Raw genomic sequence first — 17,977 nt, forward strand, 5'->3', positions numbered from 1 at the left:
TTATAATATAATCTATTCCTATTCTTTTCCATTTCTATTCCTATTCTATTTTCTATTCCATTCTCTATTCTATTCTCTATCCTATCCTATCCTATCTTTCCAACTGAATGCATCCACACTAAAAAACAAATCAACAGCTAGATATTTTTGTAGACCTTCAAGAGGAGATACCCCCACCTGATTCTCCAAGTCTTCCAGCTCAGCAAGGATTTGTTCTTTCTCCTCATCAGCTTCTTGAAGCTGTTGATCGGTGAGGCCCTGAATCTCCTCCATGCTCTTCAGCTTTTCAACGAGATGCTGGATTTCACCCTCTAACTGCTGAACACGAGCCTCGTTCTGCCTCCTCTCGGATTTAATCTAGATAAAGGCAGGAAGTAAAAGGGCGAGTGATACTAAGGATTGGATCTAGATAAATACAAGTAACAAAGGGAAGTCAGTGAACAGTATTAATAAAGTGTTTCTTGTCAATATCAGGCACTCCCAGCGATGCAAAAAAAGAAGGCAGGAATTTTTTTTTAGTTTAAAAAGTGGGAATGAGAAAAAGTGGGAAGGAAATCTTATTTTACTAAAACAAACATGAAATGAAATGTATCATCCCCGTTCCTTCCCACTTACTTACAATTTTTCCTGCTGTATTAATAATTTTAATAGTCATTTTTTATTATAACTCAATAGCTGTTTTTATAGAGGAGCTCTGATCTTCAGCAATACCCTTAAGGTCTCAACCCTTAGGGTTGGGGCCCGTTGCCTTAAAGTCTTCATAACTGTAGCTAAAGAGCAAGGGAATAGGAAAGCAGCCAAATATAATGAGAAATATAATGAGACAGAGTTCTGTTTAATTAGACGCAGGTAAGGATTAAGGATCAAGCCAAAGATTTTCCGCAGAATACTAGTTGCAGAATTGAGGAAAAAGTGCCCCATGTAAACAACATATTATTTATAAAAAGATTTCTGACAAAATGCTGAGTGACCTTTCCTCCCACTGGTTATAATTTGCCTCTCCCCCCCTCACTTACTTTGATTTCTGCAGCTCTGTTGCAGGCCAGTTTATACTTTTCTTGGGCTTCTTCCAGCTCAGCCCGCTGAGTAGCCACCTCTTTCTGGAGCGCTCTTTCCCTGGCCTGGGCCAATTCATTTTCTTGCTGGGAACGAGCTAAGATCTCAGCAAACTGTTTCTGCAGCTCCGCAAGGCTCTTCCCTAATACGTCCTTCGAGTTATGGCACCTGTTGTAGAAGAAGCAAAAAATATATATATGGAGATTTAAACAATAAACTAAAATAAATAAAGAGCTTCCTATCAGGGAAAGTTAGAGGATAAAGAAGAAGTAGAAGGCAAAAAGGAGAACCCGACACATTTCTAAAGTTTGGTGAGACGTGATTCCCCAGGAAAAACCCTTCATTAATTTTAAACATCCTAAATATTCAAAAGCAAAATCCCTCTCCTCATGTGTAAGCGCACTAGAAGCTTCATTGGGCTGCCTAGGACTAGAACTTCCCAAGCCTTTCTAGAAGGATCTCCCATTCCCATTGTCAGATCCACCATCTTCAGCTTCGTGCCACACTGGCATCCTACCATCAAAGGACTAGGGTGGAGGGATGGGGATGACAAATGGGCAACAAAACTGTATGCATTGGTATGCATTGTTGTGTGGGAATTGGGGAAGGGGGATGACAGCTGAAGAAAAAGAGATCAACATGGAACCAGTTCGTGTCAAGGCATCTTCAAGGCCATTTGCCCTGAGTGTGGAAAATTACCAGCCCAAACACCTTAGTGTTCCCAAAACACCCCGACATCATCGCATTGGCTGGATTTGGACTGGTCACGAGAGAAGGGATGGGACTGAAGGAAATAGTTTGTACTGATGTGTGGGAAAATCAGATTCTGCCTGACTTTACTACAACAAGCATCTTTTAGTAAAAATACTTTTCACTTCAACTACATGGAGTTGAGGGTTTTCCTTCCCTAAGGGATCAGACTGGGGCAGGCCTGATACCTGTGAACTTAGGACTCTTCTGATTTTATCACACCTGATTTCGGCCCCAGTCCGCAACTTTTGTTTGAGTTCATTCACACGAGCTGAGACTTCCTCGGGATGAATTAAGCTATCGGCTGTGTGATTCAGTTGTTCCTGCGTGTTTTTCAGCTGTTGCCTCAAGAGGTGGTTGTCTTTCTGATATAGATAGAGATAGAGAGAGGTTTGAAAGATCACCATGCACCATTACAAAGTTGGAATTTATTTATTTTCATTTCGGTCGTAGAATAAAACATACAGATGTCTCATTAGAACATTAATAGGGCTGCACATTTGCAAACTTTTTTTTTGTCATTCAACTGCTTCATTGTTATTACAACCAATAATAATTTCTCTAGCATAAAGGCTGTGTTAATTTTTAACAGACCTGAATGAAAGGAAAAGACAGACACACAACTGGTTTTCAATGAACATTCATTGGGCTAATATTAATTCTTTGAAGGAGAGCTATGAACGCAATTGGGAGAAAAAAATACTCTACCTGCAGCAGTTTGAGCTGGGAGAGGAGCTGATTGTTCTCCTGTTCCCTCTCTTCGCACAATTGTGCTTTGGACAAGGCATTCTCTAGGGCCTGCCTCTCCTTGCCAAGCTGAGACTGTTCCACCTGCAACACCCAATCAGAAAGAAAATAGGTAGAAAGCAAATCTTTCAAAGAAAACTGAAGCAACCTGTCCCCCAAATTGAGCTACTGAATATTATTTTACATTTTTATTCTGAAGGCCCTGAAGATGAAGTTCCCATTTCTCAACCTTCATCAGGCTGGAATTTGAGAATGCCTTGATTGAAATAAATCTGTCCAGAACATCTTTGACATCTTAAAATGTCACTTCTTGGGGAGGTCCCAGTGACGATTCTAAAGCTGGAGAGATACTAGCTTTCATTTCAGACCACAAGGTGACCTTTATTTCGATATATGTTTGCCTACCTGGATAAACTGCTTTAACTTCTCCAGCTCTTCCTTCTGCTGGCTGGCTTCAGTGTCTCGAGCCTTCAGCTCGGCTTCCAGCTCAGCCTCATAAGCACTGATCTCGCCTTGGGCTTCCTGCAAGGCCTCGTTGAGTTCACGCTGCTGTTGGAGAGCCTGTTCCAGGTTTTCAGTTTCCTGAAATCAAAGGTACCCTTTGGATTCTTCCTGTCAACCTATCCACAATATTGCATAATGCAGATCTGATGGGCACGATTTCCTTGCTGCTCTCTGAGCTTATTTCCTTGCACGCATTTCGCTGCTCAAATTAGGTAACATCATGTTCTGACCTAGGCTGCCCAAGGGCATGAAGCAAACTCCTGGTCCCGACAAAAACTACTTTTATTAATTGACTGTGAATTCAGCTCATTCAATCCAGCAAAGTCTTTCAAAGATTTACAGTCACAGACCTTTATCAGTCTTGGAGAGCTGCCAGGCCCATGTCTCGAAGAGTTATGAACCAATTAAGCGAACTAATTGTCTCCTGCAAACTCCCATCCCCTTTCGCTCCTCTTTGATTTCCTCTGGGAGGGGCCATTCATCCTCCACCTGTGGCCTTATTCCCAAGTTGACCCCTGTTCTTTAGCTGTTCCCTTCGTCTGACAACTCTGTGCATGCGCACACTGGGAACAGGCTCCAGCTGTTCATCTACCTCACTGATGTCCGACTCTGAAGGCAGCTGATAACTGGCATATGGCCCTGACCCCCTCTCTGCCTCCGACACAGAGCCCTCATCAGAGCCTTCCCCAGACTCCAGGACTGACCCAGGTTTCTCCCCAACCTCCTCACGGTCCGAATCGGCTGCCAGCTCTGCTGGCCGCTGGCGGGCCACAACACATCATCGGTGCTAGGCTAGAGAGCACCAAGAAGTCCTCACTTCAATCCTGAGCTACAAATACTATCCTTATCTGGTGTAATGGCAAGGTTATAAAGACAGTTGTCTTCATAACTCACTTTTCTCAGGCTTTCGGCATCGATGGCAACTATTTCCAGCTGGTTCCTCTCTTCCTCTACCTCTGCCAGCCTTTTCAGCAAAGCTTCCCTCTCTTTCCGCAGATCTTTGCACTCATCGGCAGCTTGCTTCGTCTGACTCTTAACGTTCTGGAGGTATTCCTGTAATCCTAGGATGACTTCTTCCAGGTCTTTCTTCAGGGCTTCATTGGCTGCAATCTGGCCTGCGAACAGATATTGATGACAATTCCCAAGCTACCTGAGATGTTTCCTGCAACAAAACCTTTACGGATGCTTTCAACGCCAGCACCCCATACATTCCGAGGCACTCATGGCCAGTTTGTCATAAAGGTTTTGGACGGAAAAGAGGATTGCAAAGGAGAAGCTTACCATCGGTGAGCTGTTGCTCCAAATCCCGGATTTCTTCAGTTTCATTTGCGATCCTGGACAGCACGTTATCCAGGCGGCTTTCCAGTTGCTTATAATGTCTCCTCATCATGTCAAGTTGCTGCTCTTTGCTTGCTTTCTGGGCCTTCATATGAGCCTAGGGACAGAATGGCCATATGTTGAGACACTGCAAGAAGTACAGATGTTGAGGCTCTGGAAAGAGTCCAGAGAAGAGCAACAAAGATGTTTTGGGGGCTGGGGGGCTAAAACATATGAAGAACGGTTGCAGGAATTGGGTATGTCTAGTTTAACAAAAAGAAAGACTAAGTGTGACACGATAGCAGTGTTCCATTATTTGAGGGGCTGCCACAGAGAAAAGGGGATCAATCTATTCTCCAAAGCACCTGAGGGCAGGACAAGAAGCAATGGATGGAAACTCATCTAGGAGGGTAGCAACCTAGGACAAAGGAGACATTTTCTGACAGTGAGAACAATTAATCAGTGGAACGGCTTGCCTCCAGAGGTTGTGGATGCTCCATCACTGGAGGCTTTCAAGAAGAGACTGGATGGCCATTTGTCTGGAATGATGTAGGGTTTCCTCCTTGAGCAGGAGATTGAACTGGAAGACCTCTGAGGTTGCTTCCAACTCTATTATTCTATGTTTTATGACAGTTCAAAGCAACGCAGGAAAACAGAAACCAAATACCTTCAACAGCTAACATAAGTATTATATGCAGTAACTGGGTTGTTTTTTTTTAAGATCACAGCCCCCTTTCTAACCTGAATTATGGGCTTTTCCCATATAACCACATCTCCTGACAGTGCAGCCCACTTAAACAGCCCTGATCCCAGTTTTTATTACAGTACTACATTTGCAATAGTTTGTAGGTAGATTTTGCATGCTTGATTCCCTCAAACTGGGGTTCCAGAATACCAATTTCTATCGCTATCTTGCATTTGGCTATTTCTATATCAATAGCAAAAAAGAAAAAATATACGATTGTTTGGACTGTCAACTTCCAAAACAACAGCAACGGTTAAAAAAAAAAAAAAACCCCAACGAGGAATCTCAATGCTTAGTCAAACGGTCCCTTTACACAACTGGAACATCCAGCAATTATTTTAAAAATGCAAAACAGTAATGACTCCGATTTCAATAATGCAACGATTTCCAGATACACTCTTCCAGATTCCCTGAAGCAATGCAAAAAAAAAAAAAAAAGGTCAAAGCATGTTTCGCGTGAGCACAATCGCACACTCACCAAGCTTCTCGGCCATTGTTGACACACCCACAATCACACAAGATCCTTCTTCCTTTTTTCTACAGCCTATCTACCGCTGAATGCTGTCGACACCCCTCCAAGGTCCCTGCAGCTGCTGAGCTGCCCCCAGAGTCTTTTGATGGGGTGGGGTGGAGAGAGGACTTACACTGCTTTCTTTGTCTCGCCTTTCTTTTCCCCTCCCCGCTCAGCATGTGAAATTCATTGTGGGGAGAAAAAAATGCAGCAACGGAAGGAGTTGCCTAATCTGGACGCAGTTCCCCTAACCTCCCTTCTCGTCTGGCGTATCGCATCGTCCTCTGTTTGACAGTTGCAACTTGGGCGAGGAAGTGGTTTTGAAAGAAGCCAGCTCCAGAGATCGTGCGAGATTCTTTATGACGCTTGAACAGCGGGAATGTGTGTGCCAATCCCTGCTTGTCTTGGCGAATCGGGCTCTGCCCTGTTTGCTTTAAATCACAACACAGGAAGCTGCCCTCGGCAGCCAATCGGCTTTAGGAGTGGCAGTAGGCACTTCTGCTCTCCGGGAGAGGAAACAGCTTTCCTTTGTTTCAAAAGCATGGGGGGGGGAGGGGGGGAGAGAGATGTCGGTTTTGGAAGGCTGCAATCTTGACAGGGTTTTCTGTTGTGAGCTTTGTGGCCTGGCGCACAAAAATTAGTTTGGGACAAGAAGTATTCACCCCCATGGCATTGAAAACTGGAAACATTGAAAAACACAGACTTGAACACTGGGCCCTATCTAACAAAATGAAATTCAATGTAGAGAAAAGTGAAGTCCTACACTTAGGTAAGAAGAACCAAAAATACACATATAAACTGGGTGAAACCAGGCTTAATAGCAGTGACTGCGAGAGGGATCTTGGAGTCTTAGTGGACAACCAGCTAAATATGAGCCAGCAGTGTGCGGTATCAGCCAAATAAGCCAATGCAATCCTAAATTGCATTAACAGAGGGATACAATCAAGATCAAGTGAGGTACTGATACCACTCTATAAACCCCTAGTAAGACCACACCTAGAATCCTGCATCCAGTTTTGGTCACCACACTATAAAAAAGATGTTGAGACTCTAGAAAAAGTGCAGAATTTGGCTTAATGAAAAAAGTTGGCTTTGCTAAGGGAACTCTGGGTAAGTCAAACCGCATCCAAACTTCCTGCAGACCAATTGGAATAAACAGAAGTATCGGACTGACGTAGCTGGCAAAAACTCAAAGCCGAGTTGAGTTTCTTTGACAGAACAGATCCTAGTTAAAAAAGAAAGCAACCCGTTTTAAAATGGGAAGATATGTCCACACTTACATATCTGGGATCTTTAGGATCCAGAGAGTCCAGGAAACTTTGCAAGCCTTCTACTTCCTTTTCCTTTTCTGCCATTTCTTGCCGTTGTTTCTGCATCTGTCTCTCTAGTTCCAGAGCCTCCTCTTGTAACTGATGAACGAATCGTATCTTGTTGCTCAGCTGCTGCCGAAAACAGTCCTTTTCTACTTCCGATACCTGGAGTTGAAAATGCAGAGAGTATAACCAAAGAAACCTGGGAAAGAAGGAGCACATGAAAGATCCTCAAGCTAGAAGCTTAGGTACAAAAACTTGGAATGTATTTCAATTCAGAAATTGGGGTTCCCACTCCCGCTTAGATGTCAACCTTCCTTGAATTAATGGAAATTAATTCCAAATATAAGTGCACAGGACTGTAGCTTTCAGGGGGTTTCTGGGTCAGTCTCCTGTCTTTTGATGCTCAGCAACATTGCTATAAATGACAAAAATGGAAGATAAAATGCCAAGTCTGTGCTATTTTTCCCATTCTAGATGAAGGGTGGTTTTAATGTTTTGCTCATCATGTCCTCACTTCCCCAGTTTAAAAGCCTTAAACTGCCATGTTTGAAATTCTATCCTTTAGGCACAAAAAGACTAATAGCTTATATCTCGCATGAAACCATTAAAAAAAAATCTTTGGTGTATTGGGTTCAACGCAACACATGAATGGCAAAGCAGAAATATGGCTCAGCACACTGGATGAGCATAGCTAGTCTGGCTGTCACACTCATTTGTCCATACCTTTTTCTGGGAGACTGCATCCTCGATTTGTTTAAGCTCCTCGGTGACTTTTAAGACCTGTTGCTCTGCCTTGGCGACTTTGTTGTGCAACGTGGCCAATTCTTCCTGGGCTGAAAAAAAAAATGAAAAATTAAGATTCAGTTGAAATGGATTAGAAGCCGGCGATGTGAAAGGCATATCTCTCCTGTTAGAAAAGCAAAACATTTTTAATGTTTAAATAATAATTGCTGCCAAAGCTTTTTAAAGTCCCTTTTCTTTCACACATGGGGTTGGAGAGGCTGCTGAGGATCAGAGAAAGGTTTTTTTTTTTAAAAAAAAGAAGATCCAAAGAGCCAGACTTTAAATCTGAATACCCTCTGGAGCTATTTCAGTGCAGCTTATTGGAATCTACCATGCTGGCTAAACCTGTGAGATGAAGAGCTGTCTATTTCAGGTCATCTTAATCGCAAGGGACTCGATTCATTTATTGATAGATCAACATCAATCAAACGTTCCTGAGAGGTCACCCCAACGCACAGAGGCGTAAGCTCGCGGCTCGTGATTTCAAGGTAGGACAAGGAAAGCTGTTAATACCTTCTTTAATCTTCCTCTCTTTCTCCTCAAGCTGTTCATCGAGCGACTGGAGAAGATTCTGTTTAAGCTGCTGGGCTTCTTGATGTTCCTCCTTCTCCAGGTTTCCCATCTGCATCTGCTGAGCCTTTCTCGGGATGTAACCTTCCATAGCAAACATGTTCCTTTTGTACCTGGCCTTGCCAATGTAAGGACTTTCACCCGGTGTGTTGTCAAATTCAACATCCTAAAACAGGAGAAATAATGCAGGAGTCCAGGGATGTTAGGTTGCAAAGCCAGCAATCTGAACCATGAGATGTTTTGGATAGTTTATTTCACCTTTGATTTAACCAATAGATCTTTCTACTATATTCTTAATTCAATTAAACAAATAACTAAAAACTTTGGACAAGTCGTCTGACGCTTTCGCAGATTTTATCTTCCTCAGGGAATTCTCATATACTACACTGTTTCCCTGAAAATAAGACCTCCCCAGATAATAAGCCCAATTGGGCTTTTGAGCGCATGTGCTAAAATAAGCCCACCCCAAAAAATAAGCCCTCCCAGAAAATATTGCAACACAGCAACAGCCACGAGATGATCACGCTCGCCGCCTCCTGCACCTCAAAAATAATAAGACTTCCCAGAAAATAAGGCCAAGTGCTTAATTCGGGGGGGGGGGGGGGTCAAAATAAAATAAGACCCTGTCTTATTTTCAGGGAAACACAGTAGTTTGTGTAGGTGAGGGACGTAAGTAAGAACATCTAAGAGTGAAGAAAGTGCTCAGGTGGTCTTCCCCAGCTTTGATAATTATATGTTTGACCTCCTGAACACATGGCCCATTCTTAGCACATGGGGGTTTGAACATGCACATCAGGAGTCAAGCAAGTCCGTCTTAGAGGCTTTAACTACACTGAGACTTACAAGTAAGTGTTACCCTCCCACTCTTTCCCAGGATGAAAAGATACCCTGCAAGGTTGAGGGTATTGAGGCTGCATAGCTTGGACATGCAGAGAGTTCCATGAAAACTCGGTCCAGTTCCAAAAATGACTTTTTTCAGTACTCCTTCCGTAAGGCCGCAGTGAGCGAGAGGAAGAAGTATGGAGTTCTTGGTGCTCTCTGAGCTTCTTCGTTTTCTTGCAATTGCATTACCCAACTAGGTAACATCATCAGAGGAAGAACTAATCCAATAATCTCAGCACATACTTAATGTGTTTAAGCCCTTCTTCTCTGATCATCCCACTAAGAACGGGAGCTATCAGAAATTGGGATCCTTTGTTAGCCAAAATTTTAGACTGCCGAAAATCAGAACACCCTCACCCTTTCCCAAGAATTACCTCCACTGGATAATAGCCCCACGGCTCGAATTTGGCATCAATTTTATAGAAAGCCAATTCTTGTTCCAGCTCATACTGCTTCTGACAAGCTCGAGTCAGTTCCACGTTTTTTTGCTTCAGCTAATGGAAAATGCAGGAGGGTAAAGCAAGGTCAGTTTCAGGAATATGTGGATACATACGAGCAGTAAGTCAAGGTCACATCACAATAGTAAGCGTGGATTATGGGACAACCTGGTTTACGCATCATGTAAGGTTATGGTTTAGACCCATGGTGTGCTGCACAATCTATAGTGGGTTTGTTCACACAAAAGACAAAGCCAAAACCAGACAGATCATATCTAGTCTTTTTGTGCCTAAAGGATAAATTTCAAACATTCCAGTTTAGAATAGAACAGAATAAAAGAGTTGGAAGGGACCTTGGAGGTCTTCTAGTCCAGCCCCCTGCTCAGGCAGGAAACCCTATAACATTTCAGACAAATGGCTATCCAATCTTCTTAAAAACTTCTAGTGTTGGGGCATTCACAACTTCTGGAGGCAAGTTGTTCCACTGATTAATTGATCTAACTGTCAGGAAATTTCTCCTTAGTTCTAGATTGCTTCTCTCCTTGACTAGTTTCCACCCATTGCTTCTTGTCCTGCCCTCAGGTGCTTTGGGGAATAGCTTGACTCCCTTTTCTTTGTGGCAACCCCTGAGATATTGGAACACTGCTATCATGTCTCCCCTGGATCTTCTTTTCATTAAACTAGCCATGCCCAGTTCCTGCAACCATTCTTCATGCTTTAGCCTCCAGTCCCCTAATCCTCTTTGTTGCTCTTCTCTGCACTCTTTCCAGAGTCTCAACATTTTTTTTTACATCAGATCTATGGTTGCCTAGAATAGGATCTATGATCACCTAACATCCAATCTATTGCTTTACCAACTCATTTTTGGTTTCCAGTTCGCTCTCCAGGTCTTTATGGCTCTGTTTCTGCTGCTCTTGCTTCTGTTTTAAGGATTTGTTCTGCTCCTCTTGTTGCTTGACCTGCTCTAGCAGGACAGACTGCCTGTTCTGCAAGCGTTCTATCTCCTTGGTCATCTGTTCCAGGTCACGTTCTAGGTGTTCTACCTCTTCTGCAAAGGACAAGCAGGCCCGGGAAAAAAAAGTCACGTCCATCGTCTTTGTGGCAGGAAAGCAAATAAATAAGTAAGGCAAATTGGATTGGCAGACCTAACCGAAAGTTCGTTTATAAAGGAGGGAGAAAAACAAGGAGGAGGGATGGTGCCAAAGACATTGCTGAGAGAAGCCTGTTACACAGTGTGAGGTTATTTAGTGACAAGTTATTGTGTCTCAGATAGACCATGTGGCAGGGTGGATTAAAAATTGATGATTTTTTAAATAAAAAAAATCAGATTTTTTAAAATTTAAATCGTATGTTTAAAAATCAAATTTATTTAAATAAAATGCTTTTGGAATTTAAAAAAAACATTTATCTAAAGATAGTTTTCTATTTAAAATACATTAATAATTTAGTTTCCTCAGCATGAAATGGAGCTTAATTATGTGGCATGAGGCTGTATATTCTGCAATATTGGGAGTGTCACGAGGCAACAGCGGGTCAGAGGAGGAGCTGCTGCAGGACAGAGGTGACAGTTGATTGATCAAGTTGATTTAAATCAAGCCTTTTTACTAGTGATTTAAATCATGATTTAAATTGAGTTTATTTAAATCAAATCCACCCTGCCATATGAACATAAAATGTGCGTTACCATCCAACTTGCCACAAACAACCCTTTTCTGTATAAAAGCATGACCACAGCTTAAAAAAAAATTGAAACAGTTCATTTTCAGTTACAGTCCTAAATGTTTCTACATAAGGGGATTTTTGCCTCATGCTGTATGTATGGCTGTATGTATGTATGTATGTGTATATGCAACATATATGCAACATATATATATATGTTGCATTTGTGCTGACAAATAAATAAACGTGTGTGTGTGTGTATGTATGTATATATATATGTATATATATATGTATGTGTGTATATATGCACACAGACACACACATATACATACATATATATATATATATATATATATACACATACATACATACATACATATATACACACACACAAACACACACACACACACACATATATATATATATATATATGAAGGTATCTGAATGCATAATGGTGGTTTGAACTGGCACTTACATACCTAAATTAAATCTTTCAAGGGCTTCTTCCCTGTCACAATTCGTCACCGGCTGGCCCTCAAGATCTTCCAATGACCTCAGATGGAAGATGGTATAGAGACGGTAGTGAGGTAGGTTTACCACCGGATTGTCTGCCAGGAACAGAGAAGTCAAATCTTTAAGAGGCTTCAGTTTGGCTACTTCGTGGAGCTGAAAGGAAATAATAGACAATTAATAATTTAAATAACAAATAAATACAGGGAATAAATAAATCATAAAAAGGTGCAGGAATTAAGACGCTGGGGCATAAATTAGTTTTCTACAACAGATAAGTAATGCAACAGTCCACGAAATGATAAGCTAAATGGTTATTTTATGATAAAACTGAATAGAAATTGATGAAACCATGAAGAAGTTCCACCAATTATGATGGATCATGTTAATTTCTGGAGTTAAAATATCTATTGGATAGATACTACTGAAAAGAAGTCTGTGTGAATGCTACACAAAGAGAAACTGAGCTGAATTCTAAATAAGGGAAATCTTTAAAAATTACCCGCTTTTTCTACTATAGTGCTTTCATAGAGCTTTACAAATATACAGCAATAGAGCCAAAAATAGAAGGCAATGAAGAGCATTTTAAGGACCCACAAAATGCTTCTTTGTGTGGGAGAGTACATTTTCTTTTTTTAGCTTTAGGGAATGTTTACTCCAAATTATGTGATCCCCCCCGTCCTTGTTTTCCAACAGAGAGCAAAAAGATATATTTATAGTGACTTTCTGCAGTCATAGGATTCTGCAACTGATTATCCCATGACTCTGGAAGTTGGTTCCTTTGGCAATAGCAATAGCACTTAGACTTATATATTGCTTCATAGTGCTTTACACTATATACCTGCACCCATACATTAGAATAGAATAACTTATATACCACTTTGCAATGTTTTACAGCTCTCCCTAAGCATTTTATAGTGTCAACCCATTGCCCCCAACAATCTAGGTCCTCATTTTACCAAACTTTGAAAGGATGGAAGGCTGAGTCAACCTTGAACTGGTCAGCATCAAACTTGTGGCTATGGGCAGAGTTAGCCTGCAATACTGCATTCTAACCACTGTGCCACCACAGCTCTTTATTAACAGTCAATAAAGGTATTGCTAGTATTCCAAGGAAGCCGAACTGTTTTCAGATATTGTCATATGTTGGGAAGGATTTAAACAATCACAATGATGGGTACAATGGTACCCAATCCTCTAATAATAAACATTGTTGTAGGATGGAAAATAACTTACGGATGAGATTTTATTTTTTCTTAAATTCAGGATGCGAAGGGATTGGAGTTTTTTCCCCAACCACATAGGGAGGTGTTCAATCTCATTCCCAGCCAGATTCAGCTTCTGAAGGCTGTGTAAATGTTCAATGCCTTCTATTTTACTGGACAAAAAAAAGAGAGATGGGTGGACAACCCGGCATGTTAAGGTGAGGAACAGTTTGGATTTTTAACATGAATGTTAGTTTTTACACAATAGAAGAACTGTGATAAAAAATTTCCACTCCACAGGCCAGGATTAGAAGAACTTAATAACACCTCAGCTTAAATAAAAAGCTAAGAAGTTACCAGAATACAAGGGCATCTTAACTTACAGGAAGTTTGCTGATATACATTGGCTTGTTTTATTTTTCCATGTACTTCTTAGACTACCTCTGTGTACTTGTATCCTTTTATCACAAAAGTGCTAAGATACTGAAAAGTGAAATTGAGAGGGTTTATTGGGAGTTTAAGAAGAATGTGAAAGGTTATCTTCTTCATTTTGTAACATATTAGTCTCTGGCTGATGCAAGTTTAAAAAATGGGAACGACCTTATCTGGTTTTAAAAAAAACCTCAAGAAAAGCTTTGTAACTATTCACTCTTTTTTCTTGCTCACCTTATTTTATTGAAAGAGAGATTGAGGTCCAGTAACTTCAGAAGTTTATCCAATTTTTCAATCTTTTCGATCAGATTATGACTGAGATTTAGGACTTCCAGTTTACTACATTTCTCCAGATTTTCTATGTACTGAAAGGAATAAAAATATGCTGTTCGGTTCATCTATTCAGTTCTGCAGTGCACACTATAAAGCATTAGAAAGTGTTTCTTTAGATTAAGTTTATTTACACAATTCCTATAATTTCTTATTTGCCTGTGGTTGAGGGTTATTAAAGTAAAAGCACCAGACACATACCTTAAATTTCTTCCCTCCATCTTTACTAAGAGAAAGATTCAGAGCGGTTACGCGTGAAAGATTCTCTTGCTTGGTGAGCTTCTTAATAAGAGTCTCTGTTATGTATCGGGTACCTGGACTGCCATCTGAAAAAACAGCAAGGAGTTTGAGGTAATAAGTGATATAGAAACAGAACACGGAACAAGCTAAATATCATCAAAGCCACAGAAGTGAATTCTGGGAGTTGAAGTCCACACTTCTTAAAATGGCTGAGGTTGGGAAATGCTGTATTAAACGAACAAGCTGCCAACTCTGTTAACACTCTGGGTGCCACACAATACAAAAACTTTAATATAAAACATTCAATACAAAATAGAAAAAGACCAGCAGGAGAAAAGCACCATCCTTCCACTCCACCCACTTCAAATGGTGTGAACTGCCTGAAAAACGCTCATAAATCATTTTAAACATGTGCTGTTGCAACTAAATGAACAGTTGTAAATTGAGGACTTTCTGTAGTGTATATTTTACAAAAAATAAAAAAGAGCCATTGTTTAGATCTCCTAAGCAAAGTCCCTGAAGGAAAACTGCAACGCTTTATATAATCCGACATCCGATTATTATGATACCTGTATCGCTTTCTCGATCAACCTCTCCTTGATATCTTTGACCAGCTGGCTGGTGGGTCAACAGAATTCCTTCTGTGTCCAGTGGAGACGATGACCTGCTACGAATGCTTGCAGGAGACTTTGGACTCCGAGAGCGGGACAGAGACATCTGTGGCTTCCCCAAGGATGTTTTCTGTGGCTGGCCTCTCCTCATCGCACAGACCTGTGCGTGTCATACGGCAAAAAGCTGAAAGAAAAGAGACCTGTGCTTTCCAAACGGCGTAACCAATTTAGCAGATGCTTCACCATAAAATCAGAGAAGTCAGCAACTTTTAAACCAAGTCCCCTCTAAAATATTAACCTGTCCTGCACAAACTTTTCATAATAAGGGAAATCAGTTAGAAGACACGTTCCCCAGGCAGTCTAGTTTTACGGCTCCATCTTTGCTTTCTCACTGCTTGCCTCTTTTCCGGAAGCTGTGGTTCCCCTTCAGCGCCTAAACACTTCAGCAGATGTTACAGTTAAAAAACTGTAAAGCTTTTACAGTTCTAACGTAGCAGGATCCACTCAAGAAATCCCTTCAGTGCTTGCCCTAATTTGCTTCCGTTCTGTCTCCAATTACAAGCCTAGATTGCAGGTATCAAGGTGACACCCTACTTTTTAAAAGATAAAGCCAGAGTTGAAAGTAAGATTTGAGCTTGTGTTCGGAAGGCGTATAGCTATTTCTGCATAATCTGTTCTCTACTTAGATGGACACTTTCACATTTATATTGTTATTTTTTTAAAAAACTGCCTTTGATGGTTTCTATATTCTTTCCCTTGGGCATGTTTCTACTGGTATACAAAAGAGCCAGTCACTGCTGGAAACTAGCTTAAACTAAAATCAGGGAAAACACATTGCTTGCTCTTTTCGTTTTCAACTGACAAGTTTGTTCTTTTTTATTTGTTATAATGTTTTTTATTTTTTCATTTTCATAACATATAAGATGTGGAGACTCTAGAAAGTGCAGGGAAGAGCAACAAAGATGATTAGGGGGCTGGAGACTAAAACATGACAAGCGGCTGCAGGATCTGGGCATGGCTAATTTAATGAAAAGAAGAACTAGGGGAGACATGATAGCAGTCTTTCGATATCTCAGGGGCTGCCACAAAGAAGAGGGAGTCAAGCTATTCGCCAAGGCACGAAGCAATGGGTGGAAACTAACCAAGGAGAGAAGCAACTTAGAACTGAGGAGAAATTTCCTGACAGGGAGAACAGTTAATCAGTGGAACAGAATTTGCCTCCAGAACTTGTGAATGATCCAACACTGGAAGTCTTTAAGAAGAGATTGGACAGCCATTTGTCTGAAATGTTATAGGGTTTCCTGCAGGGGGTTGGACTAGAAGACCTCCAAGATCCCTTCAACTCTGCTATTGTATTCTATTGTATATAATCACATGTATACTATTACATAGCCAACATCATATTGTATTATTAAATGTTTACATCGTTTCATCTTACCATCAACTCCCCAAAACAATTATTGGCTCTTCTGCTCTCCATACACCATATTTGTACCTTAAACATCACTTCCTTCTCCCTCTCTCCTCCCTACCTCCTTTCTTACTTCTGTCATCCTTCTCTACTTCCCCTTCCTTTCTCCTTCTCCTCTCTCCTCTTTCCACTCCTCCTTTCTCTCCTCCTCTTCCCCCCTTCACCTCTCTCCTATCTCTCTCTTCTTCCCTTTCTCTCCTCTATTTCCCACTCTTCATCTCATTTACTTGGGGTATTTCAGCTTCTGAGCAAGCTCCATTTTATGTTGATGGCATTTATAATTCCTTTTCAATGTACATATTTAATTTTAACATATATTCTCCTGCAATTTAAAAAAAATAAAAGAAAAAAGTATACCTATATAGTCATTGTACTTTTAAACCCACCCACCCCTAGCCTAATTTTGGCTGAGATGTAGACCTGGTTACAATTCCCAGCTATTCTCATCATTATCATTATATATTATACATCCTTAAATGCCCCCCCCCCCCCAGTTAGTGATTCTGTCTTTAAATCCCAATAGTTTCCCATTGTAGGTGTATTTCATGTTCCCTCTCCATTTTCCATATCTTAGATTAGATTACCCTTAATTGTCTATAAATGGCAATCCTCGCTGTTCAATGTTCATTGCAATTCCTTTCATCTATTATATAGAATAACAGCTGTAAACATCTCACTTTATTCATCATCTTAAAAATTCTATATATGTCCACGTTTCATATATTTTAACACATTGTTAGTTGACCAGTATGCTCTTAACACATTTTTCCGTCTTGATGTACAGGTAGTCCTTGACTTACGACCACAATATTGAGCGCGGAATTTATGTCAAGAAATGTGTTGAGTTTTTGCCTCCAAATCACATACACCCTCAGAATAAGCCCAACTCACCCTCCTCTCAAGTCTAAAAAGCACCGGTGCAAAAAAATAAAATAAAACCGGGCCTCCAAACCCTATTCCCGGCCCCTCATGGGACACAAGGGGAGAGGAAGCCTGGAGGATGGGATCTGTAGTCCAAAAGGTTCCCCGGGCGGGGTGAAAGGGTCCTCAAACGGGGCGGGGGGGGGGAGAAGCCTTGAGGAGAAAGCATTACGCACTTCACACATACACACAACCCACACACAGCGTCGCGGCAGCAGCAGCCTCCAAAATTTACCTCACCTGTGTGGCCGCGGCCCACCTGGCCGTGGCGAGCCGCCTCGCGTTGCTTCCCGCCGTCTCCATGGCAACCGCGGCGGTAGCTCGGCCGGGCCCCTTACGCGAGGTTGTGTGCGTATGTGAGGGGGGAAAGGAGAAGAGCCCGCGCGCGCTCGCTCTCCTGTGTGCGCGTGCGCACGAGCTCGAGCGCTTTCCCGCCCGAGCCCCCGGGAGGGGTCTATGTGTGTGTGCGTGTGTGGAAAGAAAGAGCCCGCTCGCGCTCGCGCTCGCTGCGTGCGCGTGCGCAGGAGCTCGAGCGCGCGCGCTTTCCCGCCGAGCGCCCTCTGGGGGGGGCGCCCTTCTGCCCGCCCTCCTCGGCCGCGATTGGCTGCTCTGAACACCCCGCCGCTCGGATTGGCCGAGAGGCCTCTCCTCTGCCCCGAGGGGCGGGGGAGGGCATTTAAAAAGTCGGCGGGCTCCTCAGCTGTGTGTAAAATTTAGAGAGCTCGCGGCAGAAGCGGACGCCGCCTCTCTTCGTTCCTCGAAAGGGACGATGCTGCGGGGCGCCGGAAAGCTAATAATAATAATAATATTATTATTAGTTCACCGGCGCCTCCGCAGCCAAGTCCTCGAGCTCGAGGCCGGGCAGGGCCTTTGAGCTTTTGAGGTAATTCTGCCTGAGAACTTTTATAGGTTGTAGGATACGGAGGGGAGCGGGGAGTTCTTTAATGAATAATATATTGTGCTCTGGGATTAAGGATAACACC

The 17,977-nt window shown here is 42.0% G+C and overlaps 1 protein-coding gene across 5 annotated transcripts in view; it reads right to left on the minus strand.

Moving 5' to 3' along the window:
• Window positions 1–17,401, minus strand: part of CNTRL (centriolin) — a 40,216-nt gene extending 22,815 nt beyond the window's left edge. Inside the window, exons 1-18 of one of the 5 annotated variants that reach the window (XM_032233026.1) lie at window positions 17,235–17,401; window positions 14,561–14,786; window positions 13,953–14,077; window positions 13,656–13,786; window positions 13,021–13,162; window positions 11,754–11,940; window positions 10,470–10,663; window positions 9,553–9,672; window positions 8,240–8,462; window positions 7,667–7,776; window positions 6,911–7,105; window positions 4,339–4,492; window positions 3,952–4,172; window positions 2,959–3,135; window positions 2,515–2,637; window positions 2,029–2,171; window positions 1,017–1,224; window positions 178–357 (exon numbers count right to left, since the gene is read on the minus strand). In XM_032233026.1, coding sequence (XP_032088917.1) covers window positions 178–357; window positions 1,017–1,224; window positions 2,029–2,171; window positions 2,515–2,637; window positions 2,959–3,135; window positions 3,952–4,172; window positions 4,339–4,492; window positions 6,911–7,105; window positions 7,667–7,776; window positions 8,240–8,462; window positions 9,553–9,672; window positions 10,470–10,663; window positions 11,754–11,940; window positions 13,021–13,162; window positions 13,656–13,786; window positions 13,953–14,077; window positions 14,561–14,753 — 2,826 coding nt within the window. In that variant the 5' untranslated portion in view covers window positions 14,754–14,786; window positions 17,235–17,401. Of the gene's footprint in view, window positions 1–177; window positions 358–1,016; window positions 1,225–2,028; window positions 2,172–2,514; window positions 2,638–2,958; window positions 3,136–3,951; window positions 4,173–4,338; window positions 4,493–5,597; window positions 5,740–5,763; window positions 5,995–6,910; window positions 7,106–7,666; window positions 7,777–8,239; window positions 8,463–9,552; window positions 9,673–10,469; window positions 10,664–11,753; window positions 11,941–13,020; window positions 13,163–13,655; window positions 13,787–13,952; window positions 14,078–14,560; window positions 14,787–14,900; window positions 14,979–17,229 lie in introns of those variants that run through there. The other 4 variants (XM_032233027.1, XM_032233028.1, XM_032233029.1 and 1 more) reach the window with 4 other exon arrangements.
• Window positions 17,402–17,977: the final 576 nt, after the last annotated feature.

The sequence above is a fragment of the Thamnophis elegans genome, chromosome 16 (assembly GCF_009769535.1).
Source record: "Thamnophis elegans isolate rThaEle1 chromosome 16, rThaEle1.pri, whole genome shotgun sequence".
Classification (NCBI taxonomy): Eukaryota; Metazoa; Chordata; class Lepidosauria; order Squamata; family Colubridae; genus Thamnophis; species Thamnophis elegans.